At 42.0% G+C, this 25,177-nt stretch overlaps 1 protein-coding gene across 1 annotated transcript in view; it reads right to left on the bottom strand.

Moving 5' to 3' along the window:
- The window catches only part of EFL1 (elongation factor like GTPase 1), a 669,975-nt gene that overhangs the window by 561,463 nt on the left and 83,335 nt on the right, over positions 1-25,177 (bottom strand). Inside the window, exons 8-10 of the mRNA XM_082255636.1 lie at positions 23,245-23,368; positions 8,916-8,992; positions 8,687-8,823 (exon numbers count right to left, since the gene is read on the bottom strand). Of these exons, the coding sequence (XP_082111762.1) occupies positions 8,687-8,823; positions 8,916-8,992; positions 23,245-23,368 (338 nt within the window). The remainder of the gene's footprint in view (positions 1-8,686; positions 8,824-8,915; positions 8,993-23,244; positions 23,369-25,177) is intronic.

Raw genomic sequence — 25,177 nt, 5'->3', positions numbered from 1 at the left:
AACACAGGTCTCTGTGTTCATCCAGTGAGTCCATCCCCCACACAGTTAGAAAGCATCCTCATGGCACAAATTTAACCCTTTGATCCCCCCTGGTGTTAACCCCTTCCCTGCCAGTGTCATTAGTACAATAACAGTCTATATGTTTAGCACTGATTACTGTAGTAATGTCACTGGTCCCCTCAAAAGTGTCAATTAGGTGTTCGATCTGACCACCGCAATGTCGCAGGCCCGCTAAAAATCGCTGATCGCCGCCATTACTAAAAAAAAAAAAAAAAAAAAAAACATAAATCTTTCCCCTAGTTTGTAGATGTGATAACTTGTGCGCAAACCAATCAAAATACGCTTATTGGGATTTATTTTTTACCAAAAATATGTAGCAGAATACAAATTGGCCTAAAATTATGAAAAAAATTAGATTTTTTTATTTTTTTTTATTGGGAATGTTTTATAGCAGAAAATAAAAAATATTGGTTTTTTTTTTGGTTTTTTTCAGAATTGTCGCTCTTTTTTTGTTTATAGCACAAAAATTAAAAATCGAACAGGTGATCAAATACCACCAAAAAAAAAGCTCTATTTATGGGAAAAAAAGGACATCAATTTTTTTAGGGTACACCATCGTATGACCGTGCAATTGTCAGTTAAAGTAACAGTGCCGAATCGCAAAAAATTGCCTGGTCAGGAAGGGGGGTAAATCTTCTGGAGGTCAAGTGGTTCAGCTAGCTAGTTAGAAATTGTTCGTTTTAAGAACAGGGGGAAAACCTTTCAGTCCAGAAGTGATTAAGAAGAACACAGGGCTCTGTACACGGAGCAGAGATGAGGCTGTTTTTTTTTTTTCCCTAAAGGGAGAAAAATCAGCCACATCTACTAGTAAAAGCAGCACACAAGTACACATTGTTAACGCTTTCATAGCCCCTAGATGTTAACTCCTTCCCAGCCAGTGTCATTAGTACAGTGACAGTGTATACTATTAGCACTGATCACTGTATTAGTTTCACTGGTGATGTCAGTGGTAGATAGTTCCCACCCAGTGTCAGTTAGTGTCAGATTGTCCACCGCACTATCCCCACCCCACTGTAAGTTGCTGATCACCACCATTACAATGGCGGTGTTTAAAATGGCCGACCCCCATTCTGTCTCCCCCAGGAGCGATCACGGGTGCTCGGCGCCAATTGAGACTGTTGGAACCTGCAGATAAGCTTTACCTGTGGCGAATGAGACTGCGTGCGTCCCACTTGCTGTCGCGCAAAGCGGCATACAGGTACCTGCCACTTTAAATATAGGGCGGCTGGTCGGCAAGTGGTTAAACATAGGGCTCCTTACTTTGATGCACTAAGCCGATCAGCAGGTCTTGGCCATAAATCATTGGCTGGGACCTGCTAACCAACTTTTGCTGTAATGAATCACAGCACAGATGGGGCGGCGGGCGCCCCCTACCTGGAAGTGCCGAATCATGTATATGTACGTGATCAAGTACAGAGCAGCCGCCCTGCCCTGCCGCTTTGTTGCAGATTGCTACCTTTTGTTATTCTGAAGAAATAGCTGTTTATCCATGTGCTAAGTTGTATGGGAGTGGTTTTATAAATATCAATCAGCTGCTGCACCTGCAGGGCTGTAATGAGGCTGTGGGACCATTCACAAAGTTCAGCATTGCTCGCACACGCACAGTGGAAAGCCAGCTGTGAAGCTGCAAGGAGTCACGGCCGGTTACTCACGGGTAAGATACCGGAATCGGGGACTCGAAGACAGGTGATGAACCGGCTCGGGTGAGAATGGTGATGGATCCTTGGACAGGTAAGTGTCCGTTTTTTAAAAGATAGCAGCTACAGTTTTTGTGAACTTATCCTTTAACTTCTTGCCGACAGCATAACCTAGTACATGACCGGACACTTACAGGTAGGCGGTGTGCACGAGCACCACTGGCCCGCTCCTGCTGTGATTATACAGGAGGAGATGATCTGCAGGTACTGCGGACTCGATGTCCGTCGGCACCCACAAATCATCCAGCAGAGAGGCAGAACCGCGGTCTATCTATGTAAACAAGGTATATCACCGTTCTTACAGGAGGGAAGCCATGGATCAGGTGTCTCTGCAAAGCAAGGACATGAATCCATGCCTTCCCCTAGTAAAAGCACCTCCCACACTGTAGTAACACACTGTCTAAGCAGACAGTTAACCCTTTGCACACAGCAGTTAACCCTTTGATCGCCCCTGATGTTTAAGCCAGTGTCATTATTATAGTGACAGTGCATATTTTTTTTAGCACTGATCATTGTATTAGTGTCACTGGTCCCCAAAAAGTGCAAAAAATGTCAGAACGTCCCCAGCAATATCACAATCCTGCTGTAAGTCGCTAAATACCGCCAATACCAATAAAAATTAATTAATTAATTAAAATATCCCATAGTTTGTAGATGCTTTAACTTTTGCCCAAACCAATCAATATACGCTTATTGGGATTTTTGTTTTTTTTACCATACATATGTAGCAAAACACATATTTGGCTGAATTACTGAAGAAATATGATTTTTTTTATTGGATGCGTTTTATAGTAGAAATTAAAAAAATACTTTTTTTTTTTTTGCTTTTTTTTTCAAAACGGTCGGTCTGCTTTTGTTTATAGCGCAAACAGTAAAAAAAAAAAAAAAAAGAAAAGTGTCAACAATGTCAGTTAGGGGTCCGATTTGTCCGCCGCAATGTCACAGTCCCGCAAAAAAATCGCAGATCGCAGCCATTACTAATAGAAAAAAAAAAAAACAATAAAAATGACATACATCTTTCCCGTAGTTGGTAAATGCGATAACTTTTGCGCAAACCAATCAAAATACGCTTATTGTGATTTTTTTTTTTACCAAAAATTTGTAGCAGAAAACAAATTTGCCTAAAATGTTAAAAAATTTAGATTTTTTAATTTTTTTTTTTGAGAATGTCATATAGCAGAATGTGAAAAATATTGTTTTTTTTTCTTTAAAATTGTCGCTCTTTTTTTATTTACAGCGCAAAAAAAAAAAAAAAGCGCAGAGGTTATCAAATACCACCAAAAGAAAGCTCTATTTGTGGGGAAAAAAAGGACATCAATTTTATTTGGGTACAGCATCGCACCACGTGCAATTGTTAGTTAAAGTTAAGCAGCGCCGTATGGCAATAAATGGCCTGGTCAGGAAGGGGGGTAAATCTTCTGGAGGTCAAGTGGTTCAGCTAGCTAGTTATAAATGGTTTGTTTTAAGAACGATCGTTGGATTGTCTAATTGTTAGCGGGGGTAAATCGACCACAGTGACAAGAAAATCTGAAGGCGCGTAATGGAATTATTTTGCAAACCAATGAATTTCTAACAGCGAATGCAGATTTCATTCAGGAAAGTTCATTGTCAAAAGAATGGTCTTTTAGAAAGGCCAAATACAGCGCTTGCTAATTAGATAGCGCTAGCCATGCCAATCTCTGCTATAGATAATAAATAATCAGATAAAGTGAATAAAAAATATGTAAAGATTCCGAGGACGTCACCGGAAGTGACGAAACGCGTCAGTTTGAACCACATAGCGTCATCACGTCACGCAGGTGGAACGCAAGCCGGAAGCCAGCCGTTATTCCGCGAGGAGGACGCGCAGCCCGCACCGCTGACCACCAGTGATAGTGTATACTCTGCTTTTACATTCTGAACCCAATGCATGGGTAATAAACTATTTAAACCTTACAATATCACGCTATTTGGAATCCTACTTTTCTCCTTCCCTATTAAATTGGATTGTCACACCCCGGAGCCTAGAGGAGCCAATACCAGCCCATAGGACCACCAAAAAGGGGAATCCATTTGGCCCAGGGGGGCATTAAAGCTTGAATGGTCTTAATGCCATATGGCATATAGCAGTGGTCCTCAACTCCAGTCCTCAGGGCCCACTAACAGGCCAGATTTTAAATATTACCTTGGGGAGATGCAGACTAGAATACTGCAATCACTGAGCAGCAAATTATATCACCTGGGATGGATTTCAGTTATCTTGCAAACCTGGCCTGAGGACCAGGGTTGAGGACCACTGGCATATAGGACCCACGAGATCTGGTAAGTGATCCAATTTACTCACTCACTCGGGACAAGAAATCGATATCATAGTCAATCAAGCCAGAGCACTTGCACCTTCCAATTGCGAAGAATCACTTTCACTAAGGACATTATTTTGAGCACAAAGTCACCGTTTTACTTTTGGACTGTCTTTTTGTACTGCTGAATTTTTATTACTAATTTTTTATTGCCAATTGGAAAATCTTTTTATTGCTTGATATTTATACTTGAAATGTTATATGCCATAAGTCACCTATGCACTAAGAACTATAACTTGAGCACATAGTCACTGTTCACTTTGAATTGTTTTTTATTGTGATCTTTATACCTGATATTTTATATGTCATATACTGAGTCACATATGCACTTTATGACATAGGAAAGTTCATTCACTTCAAAACCAAATTGTTAAAAGAAAACGCTTTTTGAAGTACTTTCAACCAGCGTTTATCAAGTCATTGAATGTACTGATGAGAACTTTAGTAATAATGTTTGTTTGAAAATCTCCTAGCGTATGGCCAGCTTTGGATGTACTAGCAGATGTAGATGGACTTGACTAACAATGTAAAGCGGAACTAAAGGCAGTAAATGCTTACTTCTGTTCCAATAATCCAAGCTCCCTTGCCAGCATTTTTTTTCCTGGCACTGTTCTTCTGCCGTCTTGATTGGCCGGTGAGGGATGAGTAGGAATGCAGTCATCCTGGCACAGGTAGTGCGCCGGAATGTAAAGCGAGCTGCACATTTGCAGCTCAGTGTAAAGTCTACAGAGGACTGCCAACAGGCAGGTAAGTGTAATTTATTGCAGGACTCTTCTGCAATAAAGACCCTGCCTCTTCACATATGTATTTTTTAACTGTACTTTCACTTTATGGCCCCTTTCACACTTGTGCGACCTAAAAAACGCACGATTTTGCCGCAATTTTTACTGGACTTGAACCAGTGCCTATGTCTTTGGACCTCAAAACACATTAAAATCGGCCCAAAGTAGTGCAGGGACTACTTTGAAGTCGTTGCGATTTGAAGTCGCACAGATATGAACATGATTTCATTGTAAATCATGGAGTACGACTTGTCATGCGGCTTTGCAGTCCCAAATCGCAAAACAAGTCGCACAAGTGTGAAAGTGGCCTAAAGCTGGACTCTAGTTACAGCAACAGTTTCTTTTTGGGATAACGTTTTTAAAATAGCAAATAAAAGTTGACCATTGTAAGCACCTGTCAGTGTTAAATGTTTTGTCTCAACCCTCTAACTGCCACTTTTGCAGGACAGCTTGTTACATAGTTACATAGTTAGTCAGTTTGAAAAAAAGACACATCCAAAAAGTCCATCTGGCTCAACCAATAAAAAAAAAAAAAAAAAAAAAACAGTAACGAAAACTAGAGCTGCACGATTCTGGCCAAAATGAGAATCACGATTTTTTAGCTTGGAATAAAGATCACGATTCTCTCACGATTCTCTGTGTAACAAAAAAAAAATTGGGATAACTTTACTGTTGCGTTTTTTTTTTTTTATTCATTAAAGTTTATTAATTGCGTTTGAAAGACTGCTGCGCAAATACAGTGTGACATAAAATATTACAACAATCGCCATTTTATTCATATATAAAATGTTTGGGGGTTCTAAGTACTTTTCTAGCAAAAAAAATGATTTTAACTTGCAAGCAACAAGTGTCAGAGAAAGGTCTAGTCTTTAAGAGGTTAAACTTCCTTTTTCCCTGGCAGAGGGAAGGAAAAGATACAAATGTAATCATTTTTGTTTATAGTTACTGGGAGACTTTAAGGCTCCGTTCACATCTAGGCGTTTTGGGGCGTTTTTGGGGCGTTTTTCTGCTCTAGGATCAGCTCTCAAAACGCCCAACAAGACAAATCCTATTCATTTCAATGGCCCCTGTTCACATCTGAGCGTTTTGACGCTGTATACAAAACGCCCAACGCTCAAAAAAGTACATAAGCTTCTTTTTGGGCAGATTACAGGCGTTTTCCATTGATCTCTATTCAATCTAAAAACGCCTGCACAAAAATCGCGGTAAAAATCGCGGTAAAATCGCGGTAAAAAACGCCGCAAAAATCGCGGTAAAATCGCGGTAAAAAACGCGCGAAAAACGCTACGCTCAGGTGTGAATGTAGCCTAATGCTGATAGGCGTTTGCCGGAGGAAAGATACAATGTAATCATTTTGTTTATAGTTACTGGGAGTTTTCCACAGCTGTTTTCTCTGCTCACTCAGCTATGCAAAGAATCGAGAATATGTCAGGTTTAGATCGTCAGGGGGGGTGAATCGAGATCGCGATTTTCATACGATTAATCGTGCAGCTCTAACGAAAACCCAACCATACAATCTCATATACACAATCCTATACCCGCAGTTGATCCAGAGGAAGGCGAAAAAACCCCAGCAAAGCATGATCCAATTTACTACAGCAGGGAAAAAACTTCCTTCCTGATCCCCCCAAAAGGCAATCGGATATTCCCTGGATCAACTTTACCTATAAATTTTAGTATCCACTTATATTAAGTACACCCAGGAAAAATTCCAGGCCTTTTTTAAAGCAATCTTCTGATCTGGCCAGGGAGGGAGTCTATTCCACATTTTCACAGCTCTTACAGTGAAGAAACCTTTCCGCCTTTGGAGACGAAATCTGTTTTCCTCTAGATGTAAAGAGTGCCGCTTGTCCTCTGTGTTGACCTTAAAGTGAATAACTCAACACTAAGTTCACTATATGGTCCCCTTATGTATTTATACATGTTGATCATATCCCCCCTTAATCTCCTCCTCTCAAGAGAGAATAAATTCAGTTCCTCTAATCTTTTCTCATAGCTGAGGTCATCCATGCATCCTATCAGTTTGGTTGCCCTTCTCTGCACTTTTTCCAGTTCCCCGATATCCTTTTTAGGAACTGGTGCCCAAAACTGAACTGCATATTGCAGATTAGGTCTTACTAATGAGGTTCTTTTGAAAAATAATATACCTTCTGGCAGGATAACAAGGTGAAAATAAAGGGAAACAAAGAAAACTAATTCAGAAACCACATCTAAGGATGGGTAAGCTGCTTAAATTGTTGCCGCTATATAAGTCTATAAATCCTGAATAATAATAATAGTACCTTTTGGGTATTTTAGTACCTTTTTTGGGTTTAACAATGCTTTCAATACGTCCTGCAATGTGGGTCATATGACGTCATGGACTTTCAGTGGTTGAGCCTACAGTATTTGCAGATGCTGACTTTAAATTATTTTTGCCCTCTTTAAATCTATTAACAGATTTAGATACACTAACAAATTGAAGCAAAACTCCAGCTCATACTTCATAATCAGTTACAGCACACATTTTTTGGGGGATAAATGAATAAATAAAATCTGACCATTTAATCACTTTAAGACCGGAAGGATTTGCCTCCTTAATGACCAGGCCCTATTTTGCGATTCGGCACTGCATTACTTTAACGGACAATTGCCCGGTCATGCAACGCTGTACCCAAACAAAATGTACGCCCTTTTTTTCCCACAAATAGAGCTTTCTTTTGGTGGTATTTGATCACCTGTGCGATTTTATTTTTTTGCGCTATAAACAAAAAAACAGCGACAATTTTGAAAAAAAAAAAAAAACAATATTTTTCAGATTCTGCTATATGACATTCTCAAAAAAAGAATTTAAAAATCAAAATTTTTTAACACTTTAGGCCAATTTGTTTTTTGCTACAAATTTTTGGTTAAAAAAAAGAAAAAAATCGCAATAATCGTATTTTGATTGGTTTGCGCAAAAGTTATCGCATTTACTAACTACGGGAAAGATTTATGTCATTTTTATTTTATTTTTTTACTAGTAATGGCGGCAATCTGCGATTTTTTGCGGGACTGCGACATTGCGGCGGACAGATTGGACCCCAAACTGACATTTTTGACACTTTTTTTGGGGGGACCTGTGACATGACTACAGTAATCAGTGCTAAAAATATGCTAATTACTGTAATAATGACACTGGCAGGGAAGAGGTTAACACTGTTGGTGATCAAAGGGTTAAATGTATGCCTCATGCTTACTGACGTGTGGGGGGGAGGTTCTGTGACCGAGACAGAGATCGCAGGTTCAGCTATGCTGAATCCTGTGATCTCCTCCTGTCTGTCACTGAGAAGACCCGCCTGCTTTGTTTACATAAGCAGGCGGGTCTTCTCACCGTCTCCACGATGATCAGGGAAGGGAGGCGGCAATCGCCGCCTCTCCTTCCCCGGCCTGACTCCCGCTGTGTCTAAACACAGCGCGAACAGGGCTGCGGCGGCACGCGCACATGTACTCCAGCGATATAGGTCTATGTTGCTGGACCCAGGAAAGCCGCACTGCCGCAGTAGGATTACTGTGAGCAGCCGGCAAGTGCTTAATCACCCTTGCCAGTGATAAATGGTTTGTCTAATACATGTAAGCGGATCCATTCTGCTGGAGAGCTTGAGCTTGTGAAAAAAAAACAGGCTGGATCACCAGATGAAAATAGAAGAAAGAACGCCTAAAAAAGAAACCAATGCAGCCAATGTAAGCTGCAATATAATAATTGTTTGCTTTTGGGTTTAATACTGCTTATCCATGAATCCAAAAGTAATATTCTTCGCTTTTGACACGCAACTCATAAAAAGGATACATAGCACAGCCTGAGATATGGGAAGCCACTGACTGTAAATTGCATTCACATGGACTTTGGGGTCAGAATGCCGCGATTCACGAGGGTTGATTTTCAAACCCAGTGATTGAACTATTTTGTCTATTTTCTCTTTCTCCCTAAAAGAAAAGAACAGATACAACAGTTACACAAGAAGATACAATAATATGTACAGACATTTTCAGCTAGAAATGCTTTGCATATTACTGACCTCTTCATGACCGCATCATACAGACTCCATATGTTATCCAATATAAGCTGCACAAATAAAGGTTTCTTCCCCTTGCTCTGTAAATGAGGAAAATAACAGAATTTAAAGGAAAAATAAAGCAGATTTCAAGAAAACAAGTATTTTTAGTTACTACAGCAGACTATAATAACCTCTTTCCACCCACGTAACGCATATGTGCAGCGGTAAAGAGGGTGGGTTAGCCATGTACACCTAATAGGAAATGAGCAATAGATCATGTGACCTTGTGGCTGGCTTTAAAATGTACGTACTGGAAAGCCGGAGATCCGTCTGTGATAATGCCCAGTGGGGGGAGCGAAACGCGTCGACGCAATTTCTGGCTGACAGTAACGCCGGCAATGTCACTTCTGGTCTGAGTGGAACACAAATGGGAAGGTGCACACCGCGGCGTTCTCACAGGATACGGACCCTAGTTCACACAGCACAGGCCTGATGTCAAGGAATATAAGCATATGCGAATACATACCTGATGCTTTGTAAGTGTTACTCTGCTTCTATCCTATTCAATTTTTGAAGGTATTACACTATTGGATTTCTCTGTCTTCCTTGCCCTGAGTGAAGTCCATTGGGGGACCATAGAAAGTACCAATATCTCTCTTGCCCTGCGTGACGTTTATAGAGGAATTTCAAGAAGTGACAACACTTACCAGTTTAAGTTTTATTGACCCACATGCAGTATTGCTAGGGGGTCCATAGTATCTGGTAAGTGTACTCACAGGTGGGGTGCGGATCACAACAGATTGCATAAGGAGTCACGGATTGGTACCATTTACTTAGAAGAGAGCACTGTGCATGGAATATATTCCTTCATTGGATACATGCTAATTTTGGACATTTAATATTTGTGTTGATTTTTACATTTTTTGCACAGACATGTCACTGGAAACATGCTTGCCATTATTTTGGTTTGATTTTCACAATTTTTGGGGGAATATTTGCTTGATAGAAACATTACACATGAGATTTTTCGCAAAAAAAAAAAAAAAAATGTTTTTGAGCACAAAAGGTTTATGTAGAGTGAATATTCATCTTTTCACTGTTTTGCGCTGTTATTTGTTTCTTCTTTAGCACCCACATGCCACACATACACATCCATGGACGTCCATGGTTTCTGTGCTCAATGCTTGCTACCAGCACAGTGACTAAGCTGTCCCAGCCAGATCCTGGTCTCTAGTAATTATCAGGAGACGGTTCAGGAGAAGTTCAGAAGAAAAAGAGCAGAAAAGGTACCAAAAAAAAAAAAAAATTTATATATATATATATATATATATATATATATATACATACACACAAAAATGAGGGGGTGGGGTGTACTATTGTTTAAGACAGAGTTGCTTTTTGCCTGGAACTCCGCCTTAATTAAAGGTTATACTTTTAAGTATTTGTGTGGTCTCTCTTTGCACATCTCAAATACTAAATACCTAAACTATCACGCAACTGTGATAAAACAGCTACATACAATAGATACAATGCTCCCAGCAAGCACGTCTGTTATTAAATAATTGGGTCAGCATGAAGGAACATTAAGCATGGAGTTAGGCTTTGACATCTTTAACATGTATATCTAGAAAAATATATACAGTGTATATTAAAGAGATAGCATTCTCCTCTAAAGCAGAATTAAACCCAAAACCAAAAATGTAATCTGTTGAAGCTCTGCAATCAGATGAGGTGGCTGCATTAGTTTCCTTTTTTTAGCCTTTTTTCCCCTCTGTTTTCATGTAATGAACTGGCCAAAAACACACCTCCAGTATTAGAGTGCCCCCACTCTGGAGGAAATAGAACAGGGGGCACCTTTGGACAGGAGAATTGTTAATATGGCGGGAGGGAAGTGTTAAATGGACTAGCAGATTTAGATACACTAACAAATTGAAGCCAAACTCCAGCTCTTTTTAGGCTTCTTTCACACGGTCCGCCTCCGCAGGCGGATCCGTGTTGCTCAGCGGGGATCGATCCGCGATCCCCGCTGAGCCGGGCGGATGACAGCTCCGTCTCCGCTTGCAGAGCGGAGAGGGAGGTGTCTCAGCACCCGCTGCCCTCTATGGGGGATCGGATGAGAGTGGACCGCTTGTCCGTTCTCATCAGATCCGCTCCGCTCCAATTACTGAACGGATGGAAAGATAGGGTTTCCATCCGTCCAGATTTCAGCACAGGATCGGATGCAGATGGCAGCGGAGGTGACCTCCGCTGACACCCGCTGCCCAATAGAGCTGCATGGAGGATCCGATCAGATCCGCCTAAAAAACTGACAGGCAGATCTGATCGGACCGCCCGTGTGAAAGAGCCCTTAAGCAGTTACAGTAAACAGTTTATTTTTCCTTTAGATTCGGTTTACACTGGGGCGGCAAGACTACGGTACTTGTACTACTTCGGGGGCGACTTGTGCATTCCCATGCACCATGACTTCGGAGGGACTTGCAGGGACTTCACATAATGGAAGTCTATGCAAGTCGCTCCGAGGTCACCCCGAAGTAGTACAGGACCCTTTTTCTTAGTCGGAGCGACTTGTGTCGCTCCTATTAGAACGGGTCCTGTAGCAGTCAATGGACCGACAAGTCGCGCTGGCGTAAATCGGTTCTTGGGGATTAAGGTTTTACATAAATAAATAAAAGCTGATCATTGTAAGCACTCCTGTTCGCAGTAAATGGTATTTTCAACCCTGTCAACGATACATCTGCAGGACAGCTTGTTCAGTTGAAAAACAACAGACTTACTGGCCAGATCACCAGGTTAAAATAAAGGAAAGAAGCCTAAAGAAGAAAAGCAATGCAACCATCATATCTAAGAATAGGTAAGCTGCAATATAATAAATGATTGTTTTGGGGTTTAATAACACTTTAACCACTTGCCGACTGCCTAACGCCGATCTACGTCGGCAGTCAGCCCCTCACAGGCAAAGTGACGTAGGGCTACGTCACTAGCCTGTGAGGGTCTAGGGAGCGAGCGCGCGCCCCCGGAGGCGCGCTCCCGCTCCCGCGTGGTCACGGACCCCCCCGCGCGTGTGACCGGCGGACCCGATGGGAGAGGGAGAATGTCAGGCAGCTTGTGTAAACAAGCCACCTGTCATTCTCCTTGCTGTTAGGATACTGATCACTCGGATCTAGTATGTAGATCCGTTGATCAGTGTCCATACAGCTCAAGCCCCAGCCAATCACAGTAGAAAGCACGCCCCTAGGGATACACACAGCCCCTCCCTCCCAAATAAAGTTAACCCCTTCACTACCAGTGTATTTTTACCGTAACAGTGCATATATATAGCACTGATTACTGTAGAAATGTCACTGGTAACCCCAAAAGTGTCAAAAATGTCAGTCAAGGGTCCGATCTGTCCGCCCCAATGTCGCAGTACCGCAAAAAAAAAAATCGCAGATCGCCGCCATTACACGTTAAAACAAAAAAACAACAAAAATGACAGAAATCTTTCCCTTTGTTAGTAAACGCGATAACTTTTGCGCAAACCAATCAAAATACGCTTTTTGCGATTTTTTTTACCAAACATAGGTAGCATAAAACAAATTGGCCGAAAAAGTAAAAAAAATTTGATTTTTAAATTTTTTTTTTGGGGAATTTCATATAAAAAAATGTGAAAAATATTGCTATTTTTGCAAAATTGACGCTCTTTTTTTGTTTATAGCGCGTGATCAAAAAATCGCACAGGTGATCAAATACCACCAAAAGAAAGCTCTGTTTGTGGGAAAAAAAGGACGCCAAATTCGTTTAGGTACAGCGTCGCACGACCGCGCAATTGTCCGTTAAAGTCACGCAGTGCCGAATCGCAAAATACCCCCTGGTCGGAATGGGGGTAAAATCTTCCGGGGCTTAAGTGGTTAAAGAAGGTATCCATACTAGTTAAAATACATGCATGACAAGCAAAACGCCATTACATTTTTTAAACAAATGAATTCCATTGTAATTGTTCTATATGAAGAAAAACATTATTATAAGAATGAGAACAAAAATCTTTATTTGTGTGGAAGCAATGATATGTAAAATATCCGATTACATTTGTCACCCAGTAAGGATAGGTGTTCTGTGATAGTCATTTCCTACGCGGATCGTTGTTGCATGTATACAAAAGAAGCCAAATGAAATGTGTTTTTAGAGAAGGAATCTCTCTCCGGGACATGAGAAAGGAAACACATGTCTTCTCATATACACTCTTTGTTCAGTACTGTTTGCCATACACAGATCTAGACTTGGGCTGCAGGCCACAGAAATGAGAAATCTCCATGGAAAACATTAGCTCTGCTATTTTTACCAGAATGGTGACAAAGGCCATTTACAGAAGCCATCAATCACCACAAATGTAGCTTGCAGCTTATATTAACACTGGTTGCCACTCTAAAAAACCATTAGCGAAAAAAAGAAAATACTAGATACAACATTTCATTCACACAAACATCAAAAGGCAAAGCCGTAAGAAGTCCAATCATAGGGACATTCTTCATTTAAAGATACAATCTTAATAATCCAGGAGAAAAACAAAAATAAGTACTAACATGCAAAGAGCACAGTATAAAAATACACATTCATAGGATCAGGAAAGAAAGATTGATGGTACAGAAAAAAAACAAAAAAACTTGGTTTAAAGAGGTTGTAAACCCATGAAACTTTTTTTTTTTTTTTTGCAACCTGAAAGACAAACACATAATGAGCTAGTATGCATCGCATACTAGCTCATTATGAAATACCTAAGAACGAGCCCCCGCCGTACCGCCCGCTTACCTGTATGACAAGCGGCATGTCCAGTCACCCGTCTTCCGGGATCGCGGCATCCGGCTATCTGATTGGCCGGAGCTGCGGTGACGTCACTCCCGCGCACGTGTGCGGGAGCCGATGGTCACAGCACAGGGCTCTGAAGGAACGGCACCAGCGGCATTTCCTTCAGAGCGCATGCGCCAGTGACGTCACTGGCTGCATGTAAGGTAAATATCTCCTAAACGGTGCATGTTTAGGAGATATTTACAGTACCTATAGGTAAGCCTTAATATAGGCTTACCTATAGGTACAAGTGTCAGAGGAGGGTTTACTTCCTCTTTAAGGCAATGCAAATCACAGCATTCCTTAACATCGGAAGCTGTACCTGAAGCTTGCCTAAATGAAAACAAACTAGCACTAAGGCTAGGAATTATTTCACCATACCCGAAATAACCTGTAATCTTATTATCTCCCTAAAGTGGTATTAACCACTTGACCTCCGGAACTTTTTACCCCCTTCATGACCAGGGCATTTTTTGCTATTCAGCACTGCCAGTTAATACTTTAAATTGATATAATTTTTTTTACCACAAATAGAGCTTTCTTTTGGTAGTATTTGATCACCACTGTGTTTATTATTTTTTATTATACACTGCTCAAAATATTAAAGGAACGTTTTTTAATCAGAGTATAGTTTTAAGTCAATTAAACTCCTGGGATATTGATCTGGTCAGTTAAGTAGCAGAGGGGGTCGTTAATCGGTTTCAGCTGCTTTGGTGTTCATGAAATTAACAAAAGGTGCACTAGATGGGCAACAATGAGATGACCTCCAAAACAGAATGGTTTTACAGGTGGAGGCCACTGACATTTTTTTCCCTACTCATCTTTTCTCCCTGTTTTTCCCAGTTTTAGAATTTGGCTAGGGTTTGTGTCACTACTGGTCGCATGAGGCAATACCTGGACCCTATAGAGGTTGCACAGGCAGTCCAATTCCTCCAGGATGGCACATCAATACGTGCCATTGCCAGAAGGTTTGCTATGTCTCCCAGCACAGTCTCAGGAGCATAGAGGAGGTTCCAGGAGACAGGCAATTACTCTAGGAGAGCTGGACAGGGCTGTAGAAGGTCCTTAACTCATAAGCAGGACCGGTATCTGCTCCTTTGTGCACAGAGGAACAGGATGAGCACTGCCAGAGCCCTACAAAATGACCTCCAGCAGGCAACTGGTGTGAATGTCTCTGACCAAACAATCAGAAACAGACTTCATGAGGGTGGCCTGAGGGCCCAACATCCTCTAGTGGGCCCTGTGCTCACTGCCCGGCACCATGGAGCTCAATTGGCATTTTCCATTGAATGCCAAAATTGACAGGTCTGCCATTGGTGCCCTCTGCTTTTCACAGATGAGAGCAGGTTCACCCTGAGCACAATGGACAGATGTGAAAGGGTCTGGAGAAGCCGTGGAGAACGTTATGCTGCCTGTAATGTCGTTCAGCATGACTGGTTTTGGCGGTGGGTCAGTGATGGTCTGGGGAGGAATATCCATGGATGCATAGACCTCTACCGGCTAGACAATGGCACCCTAACTGCCATTAGGTGTCAGGTTGAAATCCTTAGACCCTACCCTAGTGCAGTGGGTCCTGGGTTCCTCCTGGTGCACGACAATCCCTGGCCTGAGAGTATGCAGCCAGTTCCTGGAGGATGAAGGAATTGATACCATTGAATGGCCCCCACACTCGCCTGACCTAAATCCAATAGAACACCTCTGGGACAATATATTTCGGTCCATCCGACGCGGCCAGGCTGAACCTCAGTCTGTTCAGGAGCTCAGTGATGCCTTGGTCCAGATCTGGGAGGAAATACCCCAGGACATCATCTGTCGTCTCAAAAGGAGCATGCCCCGACATTATTAGGCATACAAGCATGTGGGGGGCCATACAAACTACTTAGTACCATTTTGAGTTGCTGCAATGAAATTTCAGCAAAATGGACTAGCCTGCTGCATCAATGTTTCACTTTGATTTTTGGGGTCTTTGAATTCAGCCCTCTGTAGGTTGATCTTTTTTTTCATCAAACGATGTGGCATCCTTTCATTCCTAACACATTACCCAGTCCATATCAGTATAAATATCCAGCATGATATGTTTCCCCATTGAGATCTGATGTGTTTTCAAAGTGTTCCTTTAATTTTTTTTGAGCAGTGTATGAACTAAAAAAAAAGACTGAAAATTAAAAAAAAAAAAAAATTATTTTTTCTACTTTCTGTTATAAAACATATCCAATAAAATCAAATTTCTTCACAAATTTAGGCCAACATTTATTGTGCTACATGTATTTGATAAAAAAAAAATCTCAAAAAGTGGTTTATGGGAAAGTTATAGCATCCACAAACTATGGTATATATACTGGAATTTACACAGCTATAGACAGTATACTAGTACCGGCTGTGGGGGCAATCTGGCACTAACTGACATTGGCTGGGAGGGACACTAACTGACATTGACATCGCTAGTGACACTAATACAGTGATCAGTGATAATATTGTACACCCCACACTGTAGTAATGGCACTAATGGGTGACAGGAGTGATCCGAGGGAAATCAAGGGGTTAATTGTGTGCCTAACAAGTATATGTGTGCTGCTTTTACTCTCAGGATCTGGCTGTCTTTTCTCCCTGAACTCAGAGTTGACCTCCAGAGGGAGAAGAAACAGCCAGATCCCTGTTCTGTGTGTTTGTAAACACAGAACCCTATGCTGTGTATGTGTATACCTACTAATCGGCTGTGGCCAGCCAACATTTTTGTGACATAAATAAAGGCGTCTGCTTAAGGCCCCTTTCACACTGAAATCTTGTGATTTTGACGCGACTTTGACTGGACTTGAAGCAATGCCTGTGTAATCTCGAGGTCTATGGACCTCAAATTGCATTAAAGTTGGACCAAAGTACTGCACAGACTACTTTGAAGTTGCTGTGACTTGAAGTCGCACAGATATGAATGGTACTCATTGGAAATCATGGGGTACGACTTGTCATGCGACTTTGCAGTCCCAAGTCGCACAAGTGTGAAAGGGGCCTAATTATTGAATTAAACCAGTGAAGCTGCCCCATTAGTAAGAACAAAGGAGTATCACTTTATAAACAATATAACCAGTTCAGCTCTTTGGGCGTATCCTCTACATCCAAGAGAGTGAACTTTTGATCACAGGCTAATGGCTGCAGCAGAAGCCTGGGTGGGTTTTGAAGAGCCGGCAACCGGCTTCAAAGTTACATAGTTAGTCAGGTTGAAAAGAGACACAAGTCCATCTGGCTCAACCAATAAAAAACAAAAAACAGCAAAGAAAACACAACCATACAATCCCATATACACAATTCTATACCTGCAGTTAATCCAGAGGAAGGCGAAAAAAGTGAAAGTGATGCAGTAGCTCCATAGCTGCTGGCCACTTTCACACAGGGTGACCCCCACCCCCTCCTGTCGGCAGGCCTGCCCTCCTTTCGTGGTTACCATGGTTACCGTGCTGTCCCGTGCTCTCCGACACCAACACCGGGAACACATCCACCGGCAAGGAGAGAGAGACTGCAGTGAGACCGAGGCAAATCCATGCCTCAATCTCACCTGCAAACAATGAAAACGGAAGTGACATCACTTCCGGTTTCATATGCACACTTTCCCAGCCAAAAGCCAGGGGACACATCTAACCAAGCTGATCTGTGCTTGTTTAGATGGTGTGAAGTGCAGGGGAGACATTGGGGTCTATAAGACCCCTAATGTCTCTAAAAAGAGTACCTGTCACCTGCCCAAAGCTATCATATAGGGGTTTATGAACATCATGTAAAAGTAAATTAAAAAAAAAAAAAAAGAAAATTATAATAAAACATATAAAAAAAATAATTCCCAAAACCCCCGTTGCCCCGCACACCTGTGAAAACGCAAGCCCAAGGAGTCTACGTGTATGTAAACCACGCTCGCACCACACATGACATATCGCCACGAATGTCAGAGTGAGAACAATAATTCTAGCACAAAAGCTCCTAGTTAACTCTAAATTGATGAGCTATAATTGCTTTTAAAGCGTCGCATATAGAAATTTTTCAGACCATAGATATTGGCGATATCGCGGGCCCACGCAATTTTAAAACATGGAAGGTTAGGTATTTATTTACTTGATGCAAGCTTATCTTTTAGATTTTAACCAAAAATGGATATTCTATGGTGTGATTTTGCACAAAAAATTTATTTTATTATATTTTTTCAAGAAAATTTGCGTTTAAAAAAACAGTTATGCAAATATCTTGTGAAGCAAAAATTTGCAACTATCATCTTTTTATTCTACAGGTCCTCTGCTTTCAGAAAATATATAATGTTCTTGGGGTTTATGTAATTTTATTGCCAAGATTTTTACATACATGCGACAAAGAAAAAAAATTGCTCTGAAGCGGAATTGGATAAAGAAAAAAAGCAAAGCTCTAACATCCATGAATACAGTAAACCATAATTCATAAAAAGTAGATTCATAAAGTGAAAATTATACAGGGCTTCCTGTAGACGCGATCAGCGAAACTAGTTGAGGCCCCTAGGTGTTGTCACTTCCTGTTCCAGTGTGATGTCACGTCCGGCCCGAACGTCCAGCCGTTGGAATGCACATCGGTCACCAAGCAGTGCGGTGGTGCTGGATGTAAGACAGGCTGTTAAGTATATTATGGGTGTTAGCGCCTTGCCTTTTTTTCCTTTATACAGCTAAAATCATTGGCTGTAACCTGCTCACAAACGTATGCCGTGTCCAATCACAGCACAGGTCAACAGAGGTCACCCGAAAATCAGGGAGTGGATAGCAACATAGAAGTAAAGGTACTGTTATCAGGGGGGGGGCAAGAGGTTAAACTCAAAAACAAAAATGTAATATATTGTTGCTTACCAATTTTTAGATGTGGTAGCTGCATTGGTTTTCTTCTTTTAGGTTTTCTATGCAGTAAGGTAAAAAACCTTCTGCATGCAGCTTCCACTGTAGCCCCCATAAATACTTACTGGAGCCTGATCCTGATCCAGCGATGTCTCGCTCCTTATTGGCTAAGATACGGCATCATGCGCCATTGGCAACCACTGCTGTCAGTCAGAGCCAATGAGACGGGAGTGGAGCCGAGCCCCACTCTGTGCCTTATGGACACACAGAGCAGGACTCGGGAACAAGAACACGAGTGCCCCCATAGCAAGTGACTTGGTATAGGGCACCAGGCTGGAAGGAGGAGCCAGGAGCACCAGCAGAGGACCCCAGAGAGGAGGATCAGGGCTGCTCTGTGCAAAACCATTGCACAGAGCAGGTAAGTATAACATGTTTGTTATTATAAAACAAAAAATAATCAAACCTTTAATATAACTTTGAAATAGAAGCTTTAACCACTTAAGCCCCGGAAGATTTTACCCCCTTCCTGACCAGGGCCTATTTTGCGATTCGGCACTGCGTGATTTTAACGCACAATTGCGCGGTCGTGCGACGCTGTACCCAAATGAAATTGATGTCCTTTTTTTCCCCACAAACAGAGCTTTCTTTTGGTGGTATTTGATCACCTGTGCGATTTTTTTGATCATGCGCTATAAACAAAAAAAGAGCGTCAATTTTGCAAAAATAACAATATTTTTACATTTTTTTATATGAAATTCCCCCCCCCAAAAAAAATGTAAAAATCAAAATGTTTTAACATTTTGGGCCAATTTGTTTTCTGCTACATATGTTTAGTAAAAAAACAAAAAAAAACAAATCGCAAAAAGCATATTTTGATTGGTTTGCGCAAAAGTTATTGCGTTTACTAACTAAGGGAAAGATTTTTGTCATTTTTGTTGTTTTTTTTTTTTTTAACGAGTAATGGCGGCGATCTGCGATTTTTTTTGCGGGACTGCGACATTGCGGCGGACAGATCGGACCCTTGACTGACATTTTTGACACTTTTGGGGGTACCAGTGACATTACTACAGTAATCAGTGCTATACATATGCATTGTTACTGTAAAAATGACACTGGCAGGGAAGGGGTTAACTTTATTTGAGAAGGAGGGGTTAAGTGTGTCCCTAGGGGCGTGTTTCTTACTGTTATTGGATGTGGCTGTGTGTGTAACTACAGAGAAATATGATCCTGCATAGCAGGACCGTATGATCTCTGCACTTACACAGGGGAGAATGACAGGCGGCTTTGTTTACATTTGCCGCCTACCTTTCTCCCGCTGTACCAGACGATCACGAGTGAGCGGCGGACATCGGGTCTGCCGCTCACACGCGCGGGGGGGGGGGTCCGTGAACGAGTGGGGGCGGGAGCGCGCGCTCGCCCCCTAGAGCCTCACAGGCTAGCGACGTAGTACTACGTCACTTTGCCTGTGAGGGGCTGACTGCTGACGTAAATAGTCGTGCGACGGTCTGCAAGAGGTTAACACTTGACCCTTATCCAAGCACTGAAACTTGCACCCAAGCATCTAGCAAGTACTCACACAAATCTAACCTAGCCCCAATCAATGCCTTCTGTCACACTGCCCAATCTTTTCGGAAAAGTACCCTATTCAGTGTTGAAGCTGTCAATACTAAAAAACCTAACAGGCACTGCATGGAAATTGAAGGGTGCCAATAAGGTGAGTATGGTCTAATATTCCATTTGACTGAAGTGCACCTTTCTAAAAACATTATAAATTATATTATACATTATAGATACCACTTTTTTTTATAAGTGAGCACCTAATCTCTGTTCTTGAAAAATAGGATCACTTATCCAAGTAGGGCATAGTGTTATAAGGCCAACATACCTAAAAAATAGAAAACAAAAAGAACCCCCCACAGGGAATGGGACTTTAAGGCCAAAACAACACTAAAGTGTGATTAAAACATGTATTTATTAACCACTTCCCGCCCGCCCTATTACAAATTGACGGCGGGAATGTGGTTGAGTTATCCTGACTGGACGTCATATGACGGCGGCAGGATAACACCGCTCTGGGCACCCCCCGGGGGCGCGCAGAGCGGCGATCGGTGATGCGAGGTGTCAGTCTGACACCCTGCATCTCCGATCTCGGTAAAGAGCCTCTGACGGAGGCTCTTTACCATGTGATCAGCCGTGTCCAATCACGGCTGGTCACATAGTAAAACAGGAACAGCCGTTGATCGGCTTTCCTTAGTTCGTGCCTGACAGGCACGAGTAAAGGAGCGCCGATCGGCGGCTCCCCTGACAGGGGGGGGGGTCGGCACTGGTAATCAGATCATTGATTACCAGTGCAGACCCTCGGGGGGGGATGCCACTAGATCCACCAGGGATGCCCACTATGACCCCAGGGATGCCCACTATGACCCCAGGGATGCCCACTATGGCCACCAGGGATGGCAATCAGGGCTCAGGGAGCCCCCCATTGCCCTCCCCATCAGTGATGCCCACCAGTGTCCTCCCTATCAGTGCTGCCCACAAGTGCCCATCATTGCCATCCTTTAGTGTCGCCCACCAGTGCCCATTATTGCCCACCAGTGCCGCCTATCAGTGCCCATTAGTGCCCATCAGTGCCGCCCGTCAGTGCCGCCCATCAGTGCCCACCAGTGCTGCCTATCAGTGCCCATTAGTGCCCGTCAGTGCCACCTATCAGTGCCCGTCAGTGCCGCCTATCAGTGCCCATCAATGCCGCCTATCAGTGCCCATCAATGCCGCCTATCAGTGCCCAGCAGTGCCGCCTATCAGTGCCCAGCAGTGCCGCCTATCAGTGCCCACCAATGCTGCATATCAGTGCTACCTATCAGTGCCACATATCAGTGCCTATCAGTCCCGCCTATCAGTGCCGCCTATCAGTGCCACCCCATCAGTGCCACCCCATCATTGCCTCCTCATCAGTGCCTGTCAGTGCAGTCTCATCAGTGCTCATCAGTGCAGGAAAAAACTTATTTATTTACAAAATTGTATAACATAAACAAAAAAACTTTTTTTTTTTTCAAACTTTTCTGTCTTTTTTTATTTGTTTAGCAAAAAGTAAAAATCGCACAGGTGATCAAATACTACCAAAAGAAAGCTCTATTTGTGGGGGGGAAATGATATAAATTTGGTGTAAGTACAGTGTTGCATGACCGCGCAATTGTCATTCAAAATGCAACAGCGCTAAAAGGGGAAAATTGGCCTGGGCGGGAAGGGAGGGAAGTGCCCGGTATTAAAGTGGTTAATTAATAAATACATGTTTTAATCACACTTTAGTGTTGTTTTGGCCTTAAAGTCCCATTCCCTCTGGGGGGTTCTTTTTGTTTTCTAATCTCTGTTCTCAGTTGAATAAGGGGCTTAGAAAGCTGAGGGTGAAGAAGCAGTAGTACATTGATCTTCCCAGTGAATGGCTGTGTGTCAGCAGAAGACTGATCATTGGAGGACAGGCAGGTTGTTCTCTCAGCACAGCCAGAAAACTGTTGACACGGAGATGGACGAGGTCAGTTCAGAACAGGAGAGCGAGGGGACTGGCAGGATCAGCAGATATTTTACACAAAGGAAGCAATACAAAGACAACAGGATACTTTTTTGAACACAAGTACATAGTACAAGAGGCACATATCAGAAATATGACATGTTGGGTTAACATATCCTTTGTCATAGAAAACTGATTCTAGCTAAACTTTATGGACTGTTTAAAATCAAGAATGATTACAGGCAGTTCCCAGATTACAAAGATAGGGACTGTAGGTTTGTTAAGTCGAATTTGTTTGCAAGTCAGAACAGGTAAATTTTTGAGTTGAACTCCAGTCAAAAAAATACATTTTATGTTTTTTTGGATAGCATAGGGAAGTGTTAACACCCCTGTAACATTTGTTTTTCTGTCTGTGCCCCTGTTTAGAAGATTTCCCCTCACTTTCTGTCCCTATGACAATTGGATTTTGACATTTTTGGGTTGTTGTGGAAACAAGGATTGGTGGAACAGCTCCATTGGAAATGCCTTTTTTCCACAATAAGTCTTACAGGAGTGAATTTCCCTTCCTAAGGGTAGATTTCTCCTCACTTCCTGTTGTCTCCGTTTGTAAGTAGGAGTTCCTTTGTATGTCGGATGTTTTTAACCCGGGGACCGCCTGTACACAGACTTTTGTTTCAGGTACTTTCGTACCTGAGGCCCACTAAAAGACACAATGAAGGTGGATTCTGCGGGAAGTACGGCTACTTTCAAAAGATTCTTGGACGTACATCTCAAGGATCAGAACATTAAGACCGCATTCACACTGAAGCGGCACGACTTCGGGGGCGACCTGTGAAGTCGCCTGCAGCGTAACTTCGGCACGACTTGCACGGACTTCATAAAATGAATGTCTATGCAAGTCGCTCCAGGTCGCCCCAAAGTAGTACAGGACCCTTTTTCTAAGTCGGAGCGACTTGTGTCACTCCTATTAGAACCGTTCCTGTACTACACAATGGACCGCGACGGTGCACGACTTGTCAGGCTGACCAAGTCGCCTAACAAGTCATATTAGTGTGAATGGAGACTAAGGGGTATGAGAGATGATTACGGCCACACACATCTACACAGGTTGAACTGGATGGACTATTGTCTTTATTCAACCTCAACAACTATGTAAACTATGAAATTCATCTGTAATGAGCTGACTTACCTGGGCTCCCTTCATGATCTTCTTGGCTTTGGCATTCAGATAGAAATCTCCCCAAAGTGTCTTCAGCAATACGGTAGATTTGATCCCAACCTTCTGGCTGTATAGCTGTGCAAACTGCTCAATTCTAGGACAAACATAAGAGAGCCTCAGTTAAAAAGATGTCCATTTGTTCTCTGGTGTAAAAAAACATCACATGAGAGTAAAAGATTAACATATACGTTTTAGTTAGCCAATACTTTGATCTTTTTTTTTGGTTTTCAACCAGAAGGTTGAATGAAAAATGATGATTAGATTCCTTCATCCACACATTTAAAGGTTTTTATTTTTTGTGCTATAAACAAAAAAAGACCAGCATTTTTTAAGTAAAAAAAAAAAAAAGTTGTGGCGGATAATTGGACACTGACACTTTTGACACTTTGACGGAACCAGTGACACTAAGGCTCCATGTACACGGGACGTTGTTAAAAGTCCTTTTGAATGCTGGAATTTTTAGGACGTTTGAAACGTCCGTTCGGTCGCGTTTGTACCCGCGTTTAGCGGGCGTTTAGCAGTGCTTGCGGGAGTTTGCGTTTAGAAGCGTTCCTAGAGGTCAAAAAAATTATTCCCCTTTAAAATGGAAAAACGCGAACGCTAAACGCGGGTCATCGCGTTCAGACGCGTTTGTGCGTTTGAAACGCCGGGAAACACGCGTTCAAACGCAAATAATTGCGTTCTAAAAACAGTACCTGAACGCAACTGCCTGCAAATGACTGTAAACGACCTGGTGTACATGGACAGATAAGATAAAATGTAGATGGGTTCAGGGGCTTCTGAAAAAAACGCGCAACTGCTCCTAAACGGCCATTTCCAGCGTCCCGTGTACATGGAGCTTAATACAGTGATCAGTGTTAAAAATATGCACTATCACTGCAATAATGACACTGGCTGGTCTTCCTTCCAGGTTTGCAATACATTGCGTGAAACATTGGCAGAATGAAGACTCTTGGCCAAAAGGTGACGTTGGAATGCAGAAAAAGCCCAGATTAACCACTTTACCACCGGAGGATTTTGCTGTCTTACATCCAGGCCACTTTTTAGCGATTCAGCACTGTGCGAATTTAACTGACAATTGCGCGGTCATGCAACGCTGTACCCAAACGAAATTTACGTCCTTTTTTTCCCACAAACAGAGCTTTCTTTTGGTGGTATTTGATCACCTCTGTGCTTTTCATTTTTTGCGATATTAATAAAAAAATGCGACAATTTTGAAAAAATAACAATATTTTTCTACTTTAAAAGTTAAAAAATATCCAATATATTAAATTTTTGTCATATATTTAGGCCAAAATGTATTTAGCTACATGTCTTTGACAAAAAAATTCTCAATGAGCGTTTTTTTAACCGCTTTAAGACCGCAAGATTTTACCCCCTTCCTGACCAGGCCATATTTTGCGATTCGGCACTGCGTTACTTTAACGGACAATTGCGCGGTCGTGCGATGCTGTACCCAAATTAAATGTATGTCCTTTTTTTCCCCACAAATAGAGCTTTCTTTTGGTGGTATTTGATCAACTGTGCGATTTTTACTTTTTGCGCTATATACAAAAAATAGCCACAATTTTGAAAAAAATAAAATTTTTCACATTTTTTTATATGAATTTCCCCCCAAAAAAAATTAAAAATCAAAAATTTTTTAACTTTTTTTGCCAATTTGTTTTCTGCTACATATTTTTTGTAAAAAAAAAATCGTAATAAGCGTATTTTGATTGGTTTGCGCAAATGTTATCGCAGCTACTAACTATGGGAAATTTATGTCATTTTTATTGTTTTTTTTTTTTAACTAGTAATGGCGGCGATTTTGTTTTTGTAGGACTGCGACATTGCGGTGGACAGATCGGACCCTTGACTGACATTTTTGACACTTGGGGGTACCAGTGACATTACTGCAGTAATC

The sequence above is a fragment of the Pelophylax lessonae genome (assembly GCF_965119305.1).
Source record: "Pelophylax lessonae genome assembly, chromosome: 4".
NCBI lineage: Eukaryota > Metazoa > Chordata > Amphibia > Anura > Ranidae > Pelophylax > Pelophylax lessonae.
Note: the sequence above shows the minus strand (reverse complement) of the source record. Positions and strands in the feature narration are given on the sequence as shown.